Below are 16990 nucleotides of genomic sequence, written 5' to 3'. Positions count from 1 at the left end.
AGCAGATTTGAAGATGCTAAGGTTTTTATAAGGAGTGAAAACAGACAAGATTGGAAAAATTAAAAATGAGTATCTCAGAGAGACACCTCACATTAAGCAATCTGGAGACAAAGTTAGCAAGACAAGGCTGAGATGGTTTGGATATGTGCAGAAGAGGAGCGATAGGTTTACAGAAGATGCTGAATATGGAGCTGCCAGGCAAAATGAGAAGACAAAGGCCTCAGAGGAGAATCATGCGAAGGGAAAGATGCAAAGGGCTGATGTGGCCAAGGAGGATGCTGATGTGAGATGGATGCAGACGACCAAACATAATGAAAGGGAACAGCTGAAGGAAGAAGTAGAAGCGTGTAATAATGTGTACGTGATTTTAATTATGTCTCTTCTGCTGGGTTATCTATGAGACCAACACAATATCGGCAAAATAATTTTTTATCTTCAAAGTAAGACGTAAATAAAGTCGAGAACAAAAAACAAATAAAAAACCCAAAACAACAACAACAATAAATGCAAAAACATTATTTGCATAGACACGCCCCTGGAAACCTGAGAAATAACAGAGCCTCATATCCTCAATGTTCTGCGTGACCGCACCAGCGGGACGGTACAGGATGGGATGAGAAGATGCTCTAACACGCCCCTCCCATCCGGGGGGACAGCTTCCATGTGATCTCTCCCTCTCCCCTCTCTGTCCTGGCTTTGACGTCAGACGTGCTCCTGTTCGATTGCCATGGCAACATCGCCCCCCATCGCCCCTCCTCTTCCCTCCCTCTCCTCTCTCTCTCTCTGCTCTGGTGAGGTCCACAATGGTACAGCCAGCATCTTGCAGCACAATGGTTGCAAGGTGGTGAGCTGAGGGAGAGTGATTCAGCATCAGCAAACCTCGGTTCGGTCCACCTCTGCTTCTTTTTCCCCTTTCTCTCTCGTCTTCTTTTTCGGACCCCTTTTTCCCTCTCACTCCTTCGTCACATCAATGATTTTTTTCATGAAGCCTTCAGCAATGGTCTCCGCAGTGTTTCCCGTCGGGATGTTTTGAAAAGGACAGGCACTGGACTGGGATCGTCATCAACTGGCACGGAATGGTAAGGCCGGACGGATTTGTTTTATTTCAGTGTGGACGCGATGCTTGGATCTCGTGCCTGGCCGGAGGGTGGAGTGATGAATATTGATCGAAAGGGAAGGTTAATGAAGTACACTAGTGATGCCTCAGTGAGGGGGGGAAAGGGACAGCGATTGATAAATAAATAAATAAATAATCAACCCCATCTTGTGTCATTCACAGCCGCGTGTGTTGTTCTATAACTCACTAGCAGCGCTGTGAGGGATTTCATAACGACGCGAGCCCTGGCCTGACAAAATATCTCGCATCTTGCATTGCCTTGAACGCACATCATCGGTAATAACATCATCCAAATCGGGTGAGAGAGAAGGGGTGCGTGTGTGTGTGTGTGTGTGTGTGTGTGGGGGGGGGGGTATCCAGGCTACCTCCCTTTCCATACATCCATACAGTCTGATTAGTCGGTGTTAGAGCGCTTTATGTATGTTTGATTGGCGGCTGAAACTGGATGTTGGCTGAGTGATGCTCTTCATATCTCTTCATAGCCTTACACAGGATACATATTGGAGGCCTACATGCAGGGCTTGTCCCTCCTCCTCCCCCTCACAAGTCAACTGCGCACCTTGTGCATTATGCAGACCATCAGTACTTCACAGAGATGATGGGTGGGGGGGCTTGCCTCATATCTTTCATAAATGCTGCAAAACTGTGTCCTCGTGCAAACAGCCTGTGCTATAGTGGTGATTTATTGGCCCATATGGGTGTTTCTAAGAGTCACGGTTTTGCTGCTGTGATTGTTTATAGTGTATATGAAGAGAAACAGTTGAAGTAATTTCTGGGCTGTTTGTCATGAAAGATGAACTTCAAATAATCCTAATCCTGCAGACAGAGAGAGAGAGAGAGAGAGAGGTGCTGTTCAGCCCTAATGTGGGCTGCATGCTGTGTAGTGGATTAAATGAGATGAAGCTGCAGAGGAAGGTAATTTCTCTAAATCAGCTTTGTCCTGAGTGCTCGATCATTGGGAAGGCATGGTAAACCCACCTGACCCACTGCACTTATTGCTCAGGTATGCAGGCGTGAGCAGGGCTCTCTGTTCTATTACTATTTCTTGTTTTTGTGCAGGCCCATAGTCATGGACTAATTCCTGGCTTTATGCTGTGCAGTGGAGTCAATAGATGTTTGAAGGGATCACAACAAACTCTTCATGTTCACGACAGGAGGAAAATAGAGTTTTCTTTTTTCTTTTTTTTGTGCCGTGACCTTGGGTGCTGAATTATTCAGGAGCAGGCTTCCATGTTTGTGAAAGTGCTGCAGGGAACAGGCTTAACAGTTAAACAAAGCTTTTTTTATGGGTGTCTCTGCAGCAGCTGAAGAGTTGCTTTTTTATCTCTTTTTTATTGGATAAATAGGCTAAAGGTTCTACCCTTTCTCCTCCTTGTCATCTTTAGCTGCCAAAAAGGAACTTTTTTTCCCCAAAACACCTCAGGTGAATTTCAAAAGTAGCTCTAGCATTATATACATTTATATTTTAAAAAAACAACAACAGTCTGTTTGATTTGATGTGATATTGACTGGCAGTGAAGCAGCTTGTTTATATAACGGAGCATCATCAATAGAAATGGTCACCAGTAGACTAATATTATGCTGCACCACTGCACTCATTTTTTTCCACCATTCTGTTTTTGTTTTGCTGAGTCTGGAGCATCAGTGCAATAATCCTTTGTTATGTAATAAAATAAGGCAATGCATTAAGTTGAGATAATGGAGGGATTTCAGGCTTTATTAATCAGCAAAGTAGGGAATGTTATCTTCTAGCTATTATTTGATTGGTCACTCCAGTCAGTTTCACACAGTCTGTGGTAATGTCTTCAAATGTCCCGTTTTACCCAAATAGCGCTCCTAGTCTTAAATATATTCAGCTAGCAATGCTATATAACAGCAAAGTCATTACAAATGAAACCACAGGGAGGAGAGGAATGAATAAACAACAAAAAATAATCATTGAAATTACTGTCCAGTTCAAGGTAGCTAGTCTGAAGCTGAAAAAAAACCCCCATCTTCCTCCTGATAATCAGTTACTTAAATATCCACATCAGTCATCTGAGGGCCTGTCTGTCATTGCTCTCTTTTATGGAAGGTCAAACTTATCATTAGATGAGGATGGGTTACTAAGGAACGCTGATTTAGTCTGCCATCACCCATTGACCCCAGCTGAGCATTGTTCCTAGCTGTGGATTGGTGCTAATAATCCATATTACAATGCCAGCTCAGTTATTAACTTGGATGAATTCAATTCAACAGTTGTCTCACGATGGATAATTAAACAAGAAAGGAAAAAAATATGGAAAACGCTGGCTGTGAAAAAATGTAAGCAAGTAAGGGAGAGAAGATTTATTTAGCCAGCCTGAAGTAGATTAAGAAGTGCTTGGTAAGTGGTCACACTTAAAATCACATAACTATTAGTAATGTACTAGATATAACTGCTTAGAAAGCTGACAAATGTGCTCCATGGACATCTTTCATAGCATGCTCTTATTTATTTTAGTTTTAAAAAATGAAATTCTCGCTGTGCGCCAGTTTATTCCCCCCCTGAGTTGCAGTATTGCTTACAACTACAGACAAACAGTGACAATATGCCTGCAGCATGGGAAATGCAGTTATGTAATTGGATTTGATCTGACAAATATGCAGCTTTTATTTGCCTTTACAGATAGCTGCGTGCAAGACTTTGAGCTGTTTTAGATTTGATCTCAATCTTCTCACACTGCATATGAAGATAATTAGGAGACAACAAAGGTCACCGTGGAAACCTTTGTTGGACCTGAGGGTGGAGGTTTTACATAAATTCATCAACACAGGGAGGTCGATTTTTGTTGTTTTGCTCAAACTGAGGCGTTTACAAGTATAAAAGTTCAGAAAGTATGCCACAGTTGAAACAGAGCAATAGAAATGTTCACAGTTCACATGACAGTGCTGAAAACGTCTCTGTCATTATGGCAAAATAAAAGTTAAAAGTGTTCAGGATGCCATTTTTGCAGGATGCGCGGTGTGGTCCAGCTGTGGCTCTTCTTCTCCTTCTACTGAATGTGTGTCAGGTCTTGCAAGAAAAGCTGTAAATCAGATGACCGCACTCAGCACTTGCCAAAGGTGTACATGTCGTTACTATGCAGCCTATCAGAAAACTGCAGCGTCAGCGTGGTTTTTCGGCCAGCGTGCCTGCTGTTTACCTAAAGCAAATCAGAGGATGCGAGCAAGACTACGTACGAGAGCAGAGACAGAGGAGGTGAGCAGATTTTCAGCTGCGAAGAAACAAATCGATGGGTGTCAGCGAGCGTTCGGATTCTGACACCCCTTAGATGGGTCAGTCCAAGTCTTGTTCTCCTGCCTGGGCCCTGCAGTTACTTCTCTGTTTTCCCCGAGCCCAAAAGGGGGAGGCTGTGCTGCGTTTAGCTCAGGCCGCACAAGGAAAAGACGAGGCATTCGCTGCATACTGCAGGAGAGGCTGAGGCTGCTGAACCAAGCACTCACAATGGAGCTCCGAGGGAGGGGGAGGGGAGACAATTACAGGCAGGCTGGGAGCCTGGGAGTGGGAATGGTGGGAGCGAGGGAGGGACAAAAGACAGGAAGGGTAGGGAAAAATGCAGGCTCTCATCAGTGCGGACGATGGAGGGAGGAATAAAGAAACAAGGGGGATATGGGCAATGTTGTGGTGCGAACTGGGTGACATCAACAAAAGGAGCGGAGTGGGAAGAAAGAAAAGATGGATATGAGAGCAAACATTGGTATCTGTGGACATTTTGACTGGCACATGACTGGCTTTATTGTGCTTTATCATTACTTTTTAGTAGTCAATCAGCCTGACAGCACAGACAGTGCCTGTGCTGAACAAAGGATGCGGTGGGGAGAACCATAGAAGCACAATAATGCCATCCTGTAGCAATGTGCCTGAGTTCAACCCAAAAACAGGCATAAAATGCCTGCTGAAAGCAGGTGAGACATAGCTACCACACAAAGACGAGCATCATTATTACCTGTTTCCAACACCTGCACCTTTAACACTGTTCCCTCCGGTGCTTATTATTACACTGTACCATTGGCTAAAATACTTTTTTTCTCTGTCTCTGAGGCCGCTATGTCTATCATTTGTGTCTATGAATATTTTCAAAAGTAGAAATGGCAGACATAGTCAAACACACCTTTCGATCCTGAGAGACTCTTGGTAGATATTGGCATGGCGCCCCTTGGCTGCAATTCTGCAGCTAGTAATGAAATGGACCTCCGTGACACACAAAAAATATCTCATAACAGATCCTTTAATAATAGTCTGTGGGCTTTTAAACTTACCACACTTGAAAGGTCAGAGTCAGAAGAACTTGACGGTACCCCAAAGCCTCTTAGCTTTACTGCAAAGGTTTTGTACTGGTTATTAGTTTGGATAACTAATTTTAGTATTGGTGTTGACCACTTTATTAATACACACAGCCCACAAAAAAAAAACACCAGCAAAATCAGTTTTTGAAGATTACTTTTGTGTTACCTCAAACTAAGGTTTGCCTTTCCTTTGACCTGGGAGACAACTAACACTGTATCAGGACCGTGTATTACAGTAGACCACCTCCAGTTCAGACCATATTAAAAGGAATAACTATTTCACTGTATCCATACACTGTATCTGTGATTAGGTGAGTGCAGCCTTGCTAGCACTTGTTAAAAATGAATGGGTGCAAAACTGTCTACTTGTTCAGCTGGCTGGGCTTTGCACTGAACTCCTTTGTTGAGTTTGTAACTAAACACTAGCATGTTAAACTTAAAAGAGAGGAAAGACACGGTAGGAGGAGTCAAAGATGGAATAATAACCATATTCGGTCACAGCTTCACCTGTCTTAGCCATGCAGAGCAGGTGCATCTGTTGCCCCAGCTAGCAGCCTCACAACATGAGCACTGAGCACCAGATACACTGTAGAGCATCCAAGCTCTCCTTTCTGTAGCATCTGCAGATACTTTTTTTTAAATGGCCTGGATCAATACACTAAGTGTTCATACAGGGTAGAAGGGATTTACCACGAAAGTTACTGCAGGCCGCGCTCAAAACTAACTTACAGAGCGTGGTGGTCAGTTTTCTCTTTTAATCAGTTGCTCTAGTGTTTCTGCTGATCATGCACAATTTTGATAACCTGGCGTGGTAAAATATGATCTGCATTTTACTGTAGAGCTACTGTAGTTTGCCTCACCTATAGTGATAATGTGACTGGTTTGGTTTATCAAGAAAAAGCCTTCACCATTTACATTTAAATCTTTGTATATATTATAGCTGAAAATCACTGTCATACATTTAGTGTTTTATGTGTTATACACACAGATAAATACACCAATACTCTCTTTGGAATAGTTCTATGTAAAAGACTATTTGAATGAACACTATATAATATAAACCTTTCTGCCAGGTATGTGCAAAAAAGAAGCATCAGAAAATCTTAAACCTCCTACAGTTGATTGGACAAGAATTAGGAACTAATGCTGTATTTTAGGATCATGCCTCCTAACTAAAGTGATCACTAGTTGCCTGAGGTACAGTTGTACCCACAGGGGTGGATGTAACACAATGCCCAGGATCCAAATAACAAGGATCAGCTACAAATGCAGGCAAATGCATGTAAACAGCCACTCCAATTAATCCTGAGATGTACCATACATCATCTACATTAGCCCATTTTAGATAATTAAAACCTTTCTGGATTTCCATGCTGTCTTTTTCATTGTGCCGTTCTTGAGTTTCTCTAGTTGTCTCTTAATGGCAGTTGGTCACCTTTTTTGTAATCATACAATAGATTCATTTCTGTAAATGCAATGCTGCATCTGAGACAGTTTATTTACGGCCTATGTGAAATAGCCTGAATTTGTTTGCACTGCGTGATTTCTCCTCTTTTTATATGTCTCCTATTTTTTTGTGGATGACTGTTAGCAATTTAAAAAAAAGATGACTGAAGGTGACGCTTACATAAAAACCAGAGCCAATACTTGTAAAACTCTTTATTTTACTTTTTAAAATGTATTTAGAAACATTTTTAATCTGTTTTCTTTCTTTCTTTTATTTGTTAATGATTCCATTTCTACAGCCTGCTTCCCCATCTAATAATTTGGGACTTTGGACATGCATAAAATATAAAGTTATTGTTTCAGTTATCTATGTCTCTTGTTTAGTTTAAGAAAAAAGAAAGAATCAGAGCTAAATCAATGTGTTGCTGCTTTTGTGTTAAAAAAAATCTGCATTAGTAATGATCCTTTTTTGGGAACAGTAAAGTGACTTTGTTTGTCTGTGCGCTTTGTCGTTCACTAGTTTGCTGTAAAATTGCACATCACCCACACGTCCATAACAGTTATTCAAATATGTTAAAGCAATTACATGGTCTGGAACTGGGACTGATGGAAGTTCGCTCACTTGGCTTAACTGGTCCTGCATTTAATAACTTTGACACAGGCTCACAGTTGTCATTTTCAAACTAGGAAAACAAAACAAAACAAAAATGTCAGGCATGTGTCAGTGCTACTAAAGTCCTACCGACTGCTGCGGTTTATAGTTTACAATGCAAAGACTCCTCAACATCCTATAAGGCTGTTGCTTTCTTAAGTGTGATGCAATGTAGAGTAATACTTCGGAGACAGTTCTCACCTTCATAGAGTCAATCCAGTTTTAAAAAGCACAGAGCTGGAAAGTGAACTTCCTGAAAATGAAAACTTTGTTCTCTGAGCTCCTGAAGCAAGATATTAGCACCATGCAAGGCGATTGTGGCTCAAGAGTTGGGAGTTCACCTTGTAATTGGAAGGTTGCCGGTTCGAGCACCGGCTCAGACAGTCTCGGTCGTTGTGTCCTTGGGCAAGACACTTCACCCGTTGCCTACTGGTGGTGGTCATAGGGCCCGGTGGCGCCAGTGTCCGGCAGCCTCGCCTCTGTCAGTGCACCCCAGGGTGGCTGTGGCTACAATGTAGCTTGCCATCACCAGTGTGTGAATGTGTGTGTGGATGACAGGTTGTGTAAAGCACTTTGGGGTCCTTAGGGACTAGAAAAGCGCTATACAAATACAGGCCATTTATCAAGGCATTTATGCTGCCATTAGCAAAGTTAGCTTTCTTATAAAGGCAATGAATCTGACATGAGACATTGTACTGTTGGAAACGGTATCTGCACTGCTCACTCTAAGCTGTTTTCTACACAGTTTTGTCTGATGCTGCGCTTTCCACACTCCTGATAGAAACCCCTGCAACCATATTAAACATGCCCTATACATCACAGTCTTCTGCAGAGCAAGGCTGAAGGTGAAAGGCATTTTAAAGCAGAGTAAGTCATGCTTGTAACTGCTGTAGTGTTATAAAATCCTCACTGGAATTTAAGGTCCATTCAAAATAATGTAGGCAGGTCTGAAAACTCTTCACAATCTTTGAATGAGCTGAAAATCATCCTTATCCTTACTTTTTGCTTATTCAACCTCTCAATCAGCTGATGCCGGCTTGTACTGAGGAGATGTATTGCAGTCAGGATGATAAATGGGCAGTTTAAGGAGTGGTGCTGAGCATAATTGTAGGTGCAAGCAGCATTTCGGCCATAAGGACAATCAACAGAATGTAGTTACAGGGTTAAACAAACAAAGCACAAAATCTGGTGGGTTTTTTGTGTTTGTTTTGTGTGTGTGTGTTTTTAGCTGTGGGCTAACGTGGGAGGGAAGAAACTGTTGTGGTGCGATTTGTTTTGGTCTGTCGTTTTCATTGCTTTTTCGTGAATAACTTTTCCTGATAATTACCCAATCTTTCTTGTTTTTAACGACGCGCCAGACAGCCATCATTTTAAAACTGTAATCTCCAAAAAATGTTGGCTCCCAGGTAAATTGTTTATGGTCTGTACTCAGTCTCTCCTTCATCTTTCATTCGTTCTGATGAAAGTGTATTCACCATCTGCTGTTAAAAGTCTTATGGAAACGTGTTGCATTAGAAATGAAAGTGAACTGTTTATTTATATTTTTTTTAAAGCAAAGAAAGCATAATTAAAACATGTTTTACTAGTTTTTTTCTAAGGCTGCAATATTTTTAAATGAACATCTGCATGTAAATATGCTGCCAGGTTTGACAGGACTGTAGTGTGCAGGATCCCGCCACCATCTAGGTGTTGTTTACCAGCGTATACTGCTGGAAGACAAACAGTTTGGCCTGTGAGGGGCCGATGGCGCGATATGGCAGCCTCGCTTCTGTCAGTCTGCCCCAGGGCAGCTGTGGCTACAATTGTAGCTTGCCTCCACCAGTGTGTGAATGTGAGAGTGAATGAATAGTGGAATTGTAAAGCGCTTTGAGGTTCTCGAAAAGCGCTATATAAATGCAATCCATTATTATTATTATTATTATTAATAGCTTATGTACTCAGACAGGTAAAGATTAGAGCAGCACAGATACAGCTAGCCCCACGCCAGGGCTGATTCAGTGTTGACCTGTTAGAGTAACAGCAAATATTATGCTACTTAATGTGGTGACCGGGATGCTAGTCAAACACGCACATGTGGAATGACATTACTATAGTGGTTTGACGTGTTGGAGACTGTGGGCTCAAAAATCGCACATCTTTCTCGTCTCATTGCCCTTCCCTTTTCTTTGTTTCAAAACAGATTTGAAAAAATCAGTTTATGAATGATTATTAATTAATTTCTCCTAATTTAATAGCACAAATTCCTAACACACCCAACAGTGAAATTCACCCATTTACTTGAACACTTTTTCAAGTGAAATAAGCTGAACCAGAAATCTCCCACCTTCGAGTCCCTTATCTCTTTTCTAAAAGCTGCTTTGCTCCCTTTGGATTCAGCACACATATTAAAGTGGGAACTGTGACAGTATTAGAGGACAGCTAGAGTTAAAAGAGACATTTATGTCCATTTGCTCCTCGGAGAAAATTGCAGAGTCGGATCCTTTCAATGCTTTGCGAGAGACGAGGATGTCCTCCAAACTGTTTGGTGACATTTGTGTAGTTTTACAACCACATGTGAACTCCCGAACTACCGAAAAAGGTCTTTTTACCCCCCCTCCTTCTCTATTTTTAGTAGCATCATTAACATCATGTATGAACTTATTCGAAAGACGTGGTCTTTAGCCCTCTGGGACTTTCATTACCTGAAAACCCCTCAAAGATAGAGTGATTGTGGGCGAGCTCTCCCTCCAGCTTACTGTGGGAGCTACTGTCATTCAGAGCTTTCTTTCCTCTTTGCTTCACTCTGGCAATGAAAAAAAAAAAAAGCTAAAGAAAATTGGCAAATCTCCAGTTAAACCAAATTTACCCATTAGCTGCTGTTTCACAGTGAAAGCCTCGAAGCTTTACCAAAATTCACTGCACTGCTTTTATGCAAATGCAGTCTTTGATGGTACTGGCTTTTGAAAAAGCTTTTTCACCTGTGATGGTAGTGTTAAATATATTCCGCTTGTGTAATCCTCTTAGTTTCCAAACTGATATGTTCCTGTAGGTTGAAAAGGTTAACAAGTTTAGTGTTCTAGTGTTAAAATAGGAGGTTGGATAAATGCATACAGTGTCAACAGGAAAACGGTTGACATCACTTTTTTTATTTGCATTTGTGGCACTAAGATTGAAAAATCAGCAAAACATGTAGTTGCACAACATATATGTCACGGATTGATTTCTGTGACATGTCATTGTATATTGAGATCAACTATCAATGCGGAGATGCACACGGAGATGTTTAGCCTTAATATAAAACCTTACAGTCTTGGTAGCTGGGGATCGGTCCGCCAGGTCCTCCGCTCCCGGCTGCCGCCCAACTCACATTGCACCCGATCCCTACGGTGCCTCCTGCGGGTGGTGGGCCTGCAGGGAGATGGGCCCATGTCCCTTTTTTGGGCTGTGCCCAGCCGGGCCCCATGGACTAAGGCCCGGCCACCAGACGCTCGCCCCCAGGCACCCTCCCCGGGCCTGGCTCCAGGGCGTGGCCCCGGTAACCCTATCCCGGCAGGGTGAATTGTTGCCTCGATGGTCTTTTCATAGGGGTCTGCTGAATCGCTCTTTGTCTGGTCACACCCTACCAGGGGGCAAAAGCCCCCTGACAACATAGCCCCTGGGATCCCTGGGACACACAAACTCCTCCACCACGATAAGGTAGCGATTCACGGAGAAATTCATCTGACAAGGATGCCCCCTGTGCGCCTCCTGAGCAAGGTTTTCTGGGCATGTCCCACCGGGAGGAGGCCCCGGGGCAGACCCAGGACTTGCTGGGGAGATTATATTTCTCGGCTGGCCTGGGAACGCCTTGGTGTTCCCCCAGATAAGCTGGAGGAGGTGGCTGGGGAGAGGGAGGTCTGGGCTTCTCTGCTTGGGCTGCTGCCCCCACGACCTGGCCGGACAAGCAGAAGAAAATGGATGGATGGATGGATGGATAGATAAAACCTTACATTTGGCAAAAAACAAACACAGCATATCAGCACAAATACCTCATACCAGCTGTCAAGCATGGCAGTGGAGTGATTTGGGCTTGTTTTGCAACTGCAGGACTTAGATGGCTTACAGTCATTGGATGGACCATAAACTCCTTTTACATACCAAAGTATTTCAATTTCAAACGTGAGGCCATCTGTCCAACAGCTAAAGCTTGGCAAGAATTGGGTAATGCAACAGAACAATGATCCCAAGCAGCAAATCTACAACTGGATGAGTGAAAAAGAAAAGAATTGAGGTGTTGCAGTTGTCCGGTCCAAGTCCAGACCTCAGCAGTGCATAAATGTTTGTATGTAAACCCCAGTGAAGAGAAGATATGTAAACAAGAGTGGGCCAAAATTCTTCCACAATGATATAAAAGACTGAAAAAGTCACACAGAAAAAAGTTGAAGTGGTTTTAGAAGCTAATGAATGGGGGTACTAGTTTTTAAGGGTGCTGATCAGTAATTATTTTTTAAACTTTGGGCAGCTATTTCTTTGTCTCGCCTGTCTTCAAGCTAAGCTATCTAAAATTTAACGAACCAGATCTCACACAAAGGGCAAAAGAAAGCACGTTTAAAAAAAAAAATATAGATTATACTGTTAGCTTTAAATTTACATTCACACAAAACCTGTTTTAATCCATTTTAAAAGGGAAAACTTGCTTTCAGCTGTTTTGGAATTCATCAGCAAATATCTTCTCATCGTCTTTCACTCATCAATGGGACCACCTCCTCATGTCTTATTTTCAACACGCATTGATCACTGCAACCACACTGCAATGTGCTCTGATGAAGAATCGATAACTGGTCAGTTCATATTTATCGAGGACTGGGAGGTGACGAATTGTTGTTTTTCTCATTTTTATTGAGAATGATGGGAACAGAGTAGAGAGGACACAAGTGAATTTTCCTGGTGGGTTTCAGTCCCCACACGGGGAGAGGTGTGAGTGTTGTTTTGCAGAAATACAATAATAAATCTTTGTTTTGCCATTGTATATGTGACAAATTGCCACTACCCACACCCACACCTACATGTGCTCACTCTCTGCTTCTCCTCTGTTTGTGTCTTTCAGGTATTTATGAGTAGACATTTCTTATATAACTGCAGCCAACCAGTCCTGGATGTAAAGATAGCCTTTTGTCAGGTGTGTGTTCCTTACAGGTAAAAAAGGTACAGTATTCATTCACTTCCATTCCCTCTATTCTTACTCTGTATGGGTTTTTTTCCCCCCTGTGTATGCAAAATGAGCTCTTAAGCAGTTGTGTGCTCAAAAAATAATTTGAAATGTTTAATTAAGAAAAACAACACAATGTGTGCAAAATGGTTTGATTAAGAGGTTTGACGCAAATGTCCTTGAGGAGCCTTTATCAGAAGTTGACGTGTTTTCAGCCTTTTGTTGATAATTCATTATGTATATCAAAACAATTCAGCTAGCCTTGATTTTCTACTTTTGTTCAACACCTCCACTATTCCTCTTTAACTGAGGTCTATACCAAAAAGAATGCAGTATAATCTGCTCATTACTGAAGCTTAATTGTTGTCTCCACAGTGTAAATACAGAACTCAGCTGGGGTTGTGATTCCATAAGATAAAAAGTCTTTATTTTGACTCTTTTTACATACGTTGTGTTGCTTGTTATAAGGAAAAAAACACAGACAATTCAGTTGGAGCTCAGATAGATTGGGATGTTTGCACTGCACACGAGATTCTAGCTGAATGTTTAATAGCTGCTAAAGATACCAGATATATAGGAATAATCTGATCATAAGTTTGGAGGACATCGACCTTCAGCGCCTTAAAGCAGATTTATCAATCTTCCATTGTGCACAAAGAAGATGGTTCAACCATAGCAGTGCATATGCAGTAACTTTGCTTGTTTTGTGAGCTGTGTTATAATTACCAAGTCTCTAATTACCTGATATGCTTTGTTGTGGCACCATTTGGTTGCCTGCTTTGCCCAAGTAATTACAGCCTGATTGCCGGGTGAAATGTAGTCAAGTAAGGACTAAAGCTAATGTCGTTAGAGGGGCTTTTACAGAGATTATATTTCTGCATTGAATTCGTTCAGCTGTAAACTCGGCTAAACCTTATGTCCTGTCTTGTTTATTCTACTTTACCATTTTTACCAAATATACCTTAATGTATGCTTTTTTTTGCCTTTACAGCAGTTAAATGCATGTTATGATGTGATGCTCTTCTTAGATATTAATGATGGTTATTATGGCTATATATCATATAACGTATAACAATGATTCGATATTGATTTTAAAATGAGTAGCCTGATAAAAACAAATGTGCAGCCTAGATGTGTTACATATGCATTTTATGTCATCCCTTTGCAGGGTTTTGGAAAACAAGTGGATGTGTCATATATTGCCAAGCATTACAACATGAGCAAAAGCAAAGTGGACAACCAGTTCTACAGTGTGGAAGTGGGAGACTCTACCTTCACAGTTTTAAAACGCTACCAGAATTTAAAGCCCATTGGTTCTGGAGCTCAGGGAATTGTCTGGTAAGTGCTCAATGGTACATTTCTCTAATGTCTTATTTTATATCATATCAAGTTGTTTGATGGGCTTTGGTGTAATCTTTAATGCTCAGTTAACTCATTGCTAGCTGATTTTCTAACGTTTGTTTTTAATGTTGGAGTGAATTTGTGAGGTTTTCTGAATAATTTTGCTAATTAATATATATTAAAGTCATATTTTTTATTCTTCTGAAAAGCCTGGAGAGATTTCTTCTTCTTTGTTCATTTGCACAAATGTTTGGTTTAAACTTAATCGAGGCAAGCAGGTGCAGTGATTTTAATTGTTTGAATTATCTGTGTCTGCTGATAAATGTTAATATCTTTAATGTTAGGGAAAAAAATAATCATTAAATGATGTTTTATGTTGACATTGGGAACATAGGCTGTATATAAAAGATGGAATTTAACTTTTTTGCTTGTAGAACTGATTTAATTCGTCATGGCATAGGTTCAGTAATGTGTTGAAAACAGACATTTTGGTCCATGGTGACCTGATAGCCACACAGTTGCTAGGGATTTTTCAGCGGCACATACATTATGGGAATCTTCCATTCCAATCCAATAGAGCATTCCAAAGGTGTTCTACTAGACTGAGTCACATTTGAAATGATCCTGCTGGAGGCAGCCATCGGAGGATGGGCTCACTGTGATCATAAAGGGATGGACATGGTCAGCAACAATAATCAGTAAGGCTGTGGTGGCTAAATGATGCTAAGTTAGTACCAAGTTGTCCAAAGTGTGCTAAAGGATTTTCCCACACCGCTACACCACCAACAGCCTGAGCTGTTGATATAAAGCAGGACTTGAATGCAACATTGTTTCATGTTGTATGCAGCGAATTCAGCTCAATGGCATCTGAATATTTCAGCAGAAATCCCAGACTAATTGGACCAGCCAACATTTTTCCAATCTTCTATACAATTTTAGTAAGGCTGTGTGAACTATAGTTTGCTCTTCTTAGTTGACAGGAGTGGCACCCAGTGTGGTCTTATGCTGTTGTAGCCCATCTGTTTTAAGTTTCAGCATGTGTTCAGAAATGCTCTTCTGCGTGCTTTGTTTTTAACAAGTGGTTATTTGGGGATGGTTGTGCAGGAAAATCCTAGTAGATCAGCAATTTCTAAAATACTCAGACCAGCCAAACAACTGCTGCCACGATACTTAAGTCACCTTCATTCTTATGTCCGGTGTGAACTTCAGCAGGTTGTCTTGACCATGTCCATCCATCCTTTTCCACTTATAAAATTCAAGGTCATGATGGTGTTGTTTCTAAAGGCAAGAAATATGTTACAACTTGGAGAGGTGAACAGCCATTTGCATTCACACCTACAGCCAATTTGGAATCATCAGATAATGTAACCCCACGCATGTCTTTGGAGTGTGCGAGGAAATCAGAGAGAACACATGCAGACTTTTTTGCTGTGACAATGCTAACCACTGTGCCACCATGCTAGCCCTGATCCTGTCAGCATGCTAAAATACACTGAGTTACTGATTGGTCAATTAGATGTTTGCATTGACAGGGAGTTAAGCAGGCATACCTACTAAAATCCGTGTAGCTTGAGAGGCTGAAAAATAAAGCCAAAGTGCCCTAAACCTAATTCAGGCAACCAGCAGGGGGGCTTCCTTATTAGCTGCCTGTAAGAAAGATGCACTGGTGCAGAAGTCTGTGGGAAAACAACCCTTCTTCTCAGTTGATCTGTTACCTCAATAAACACTTTCCTGATGAGTTTCCAATCTTAATTGCTTGTTTTAAGCCACATTTGGACTAGAATTGATAGCAAATACCTAAAAAAGCCAAAAAGACTGTTAAATTGTTGCTACTTTAAAAGAGTAGCAACAGTAATAATACCTTGTGATAATAGTATGAATTGTAGTTGTGGTGTTTCTGAATAGACTTTCCTGAAAAAATTACACTCATCAAATATCAGAATTTTTTTTCTCTTAATGTTTTCCACAGATGTGAAGGGTGTAGTCTTATATCCTTCCCGGTGTGCTCCAGTGAGCTGGTGACATATCGTTTATTTTGAATATGGATGTATGAGCCATAAGAGCCTTACAGGGTGGGCATTAAGTGGACCCTTAATCCAGATTGCAGAGGAAGCTTGTATTCATTACAAGTCAACTCACGCACGCCCTGTCAGAATGCAGAGGAATGTCTGCCAAGCCTCCACTTAAAGGAATGCATCTTACAGTCTTTGTGAAATGACCAGACAGAACTATAAGTTATATTTATGTTAATGTTGTGTCACTGAGGGTGATATTCTCATGCCACAAACTCTCCCAGAGATGACTTGAGCAGACATGTTTTACTACAGTGTATATTGTGTCATTTTGAAGATTCACTAGCTCTCAACTCTCCTGCCCTTCACTTGACCTCTCTCATTGTCCTTCCTTTGCTTCCCATGTCCTCAGTCCCACTCTCCTTCCGCTCCAAAGCAATTTCGTGCATTTGCAAAAGAGCTTGGGCAGGCTGTAACTGCTAATGCTGGGATTGTGCCCATTTTAAGGATATTGTAGAGATGGATGGCAGGGAGTGCAAATCTAATTGAACCTGCTCTGCTGTGTGCTGCTTGGCTGTGTCCACAGCTGTCATCTGGTGTCATATGGTGCTAGCATTAAAGCAACCAAACCACATAAAACCACAGAGAATGATATAAATATCCTTGACCATATCCTGATCATAGAGATGAAATTGGTTAAACTATAAGGCCTGGTTTAGATGTTCACAAATACATAAAAACATAATAAATGACTTTGGCATGTGTTTTTATAAAGATAAAACAGGTGACTTGCTGTGTCTTAACTTCAGCATAATCCCTGACTGGGTGACATAATCATATTTACATAAACATCTGTCTGATGGTTTGCACAGATGGTTAAATGCTTACACATTTTATAACATACATGGGCTTTCACTGCAAGCAAATAATATGCATACGAGCAGACA

At 41.3% G+C, this 16990-nt stretch overlaps 1 protein-coding gene across 7 annotated transcripts in view; it reads left to right on the top strand.

The window, feature by feature from the left end:
- The first annotated feature begins 843 nt into the window (after nucleotides 1–843).
- mapk10 (mitogen-activated protein kinase 10) overlaps nucleotides 844–16990 on the top strand; it is a 38886-nt gene continuing 22739 nt past the window's right edge. For 5 of the 7 annotated variants that reach the window (XM_085463965.1, XM_085463964.1, XM_085463970.1 and 2 more), the window contains exons 1-3: nucleotides 844–1079; nucleotides 12589–12660; nucleotides 13859–14028. In XM_085463965.1, the coding sequence (XP_085320091.1) occupies nucleotides 1077–1079; nucleotides 12589–12660; nucleotides 13859–14028 (245 nt within the window). In that variant the 5' untranslated portion in view covers nucleotides 844–1076. Of the gene's footprint in view, nucleotides 1080–12588; nucleotides 12687–13858; nucleotides 14029–16990 lie in introns of those variants that run through there. The other 2 variants (XM_085463967.1, XM_085463966.1) reach the window with 2 other exon arrangements.

This window comes from Copadichromis virginalis, linkage group LG7 (assembly GCF_057382275.1).
Source record: "Copadichromis virginalis isolate Kocher_CV1m ecotype Utaka linkage group LG7, C_Virginalis_male_GT1.1, whole genome shotgun sequence".
Classification (NCBI taxonomy): domain Eukaryota; kingdom Metazoa; phylum Chordata; class Actinopteri; order Cichliformes; family Cichlidae; genus Copadichromis; species Copadichromis virginalis.
This window is presented reverse-complemented; position numbering and strand designations above follow the sequence as displayed.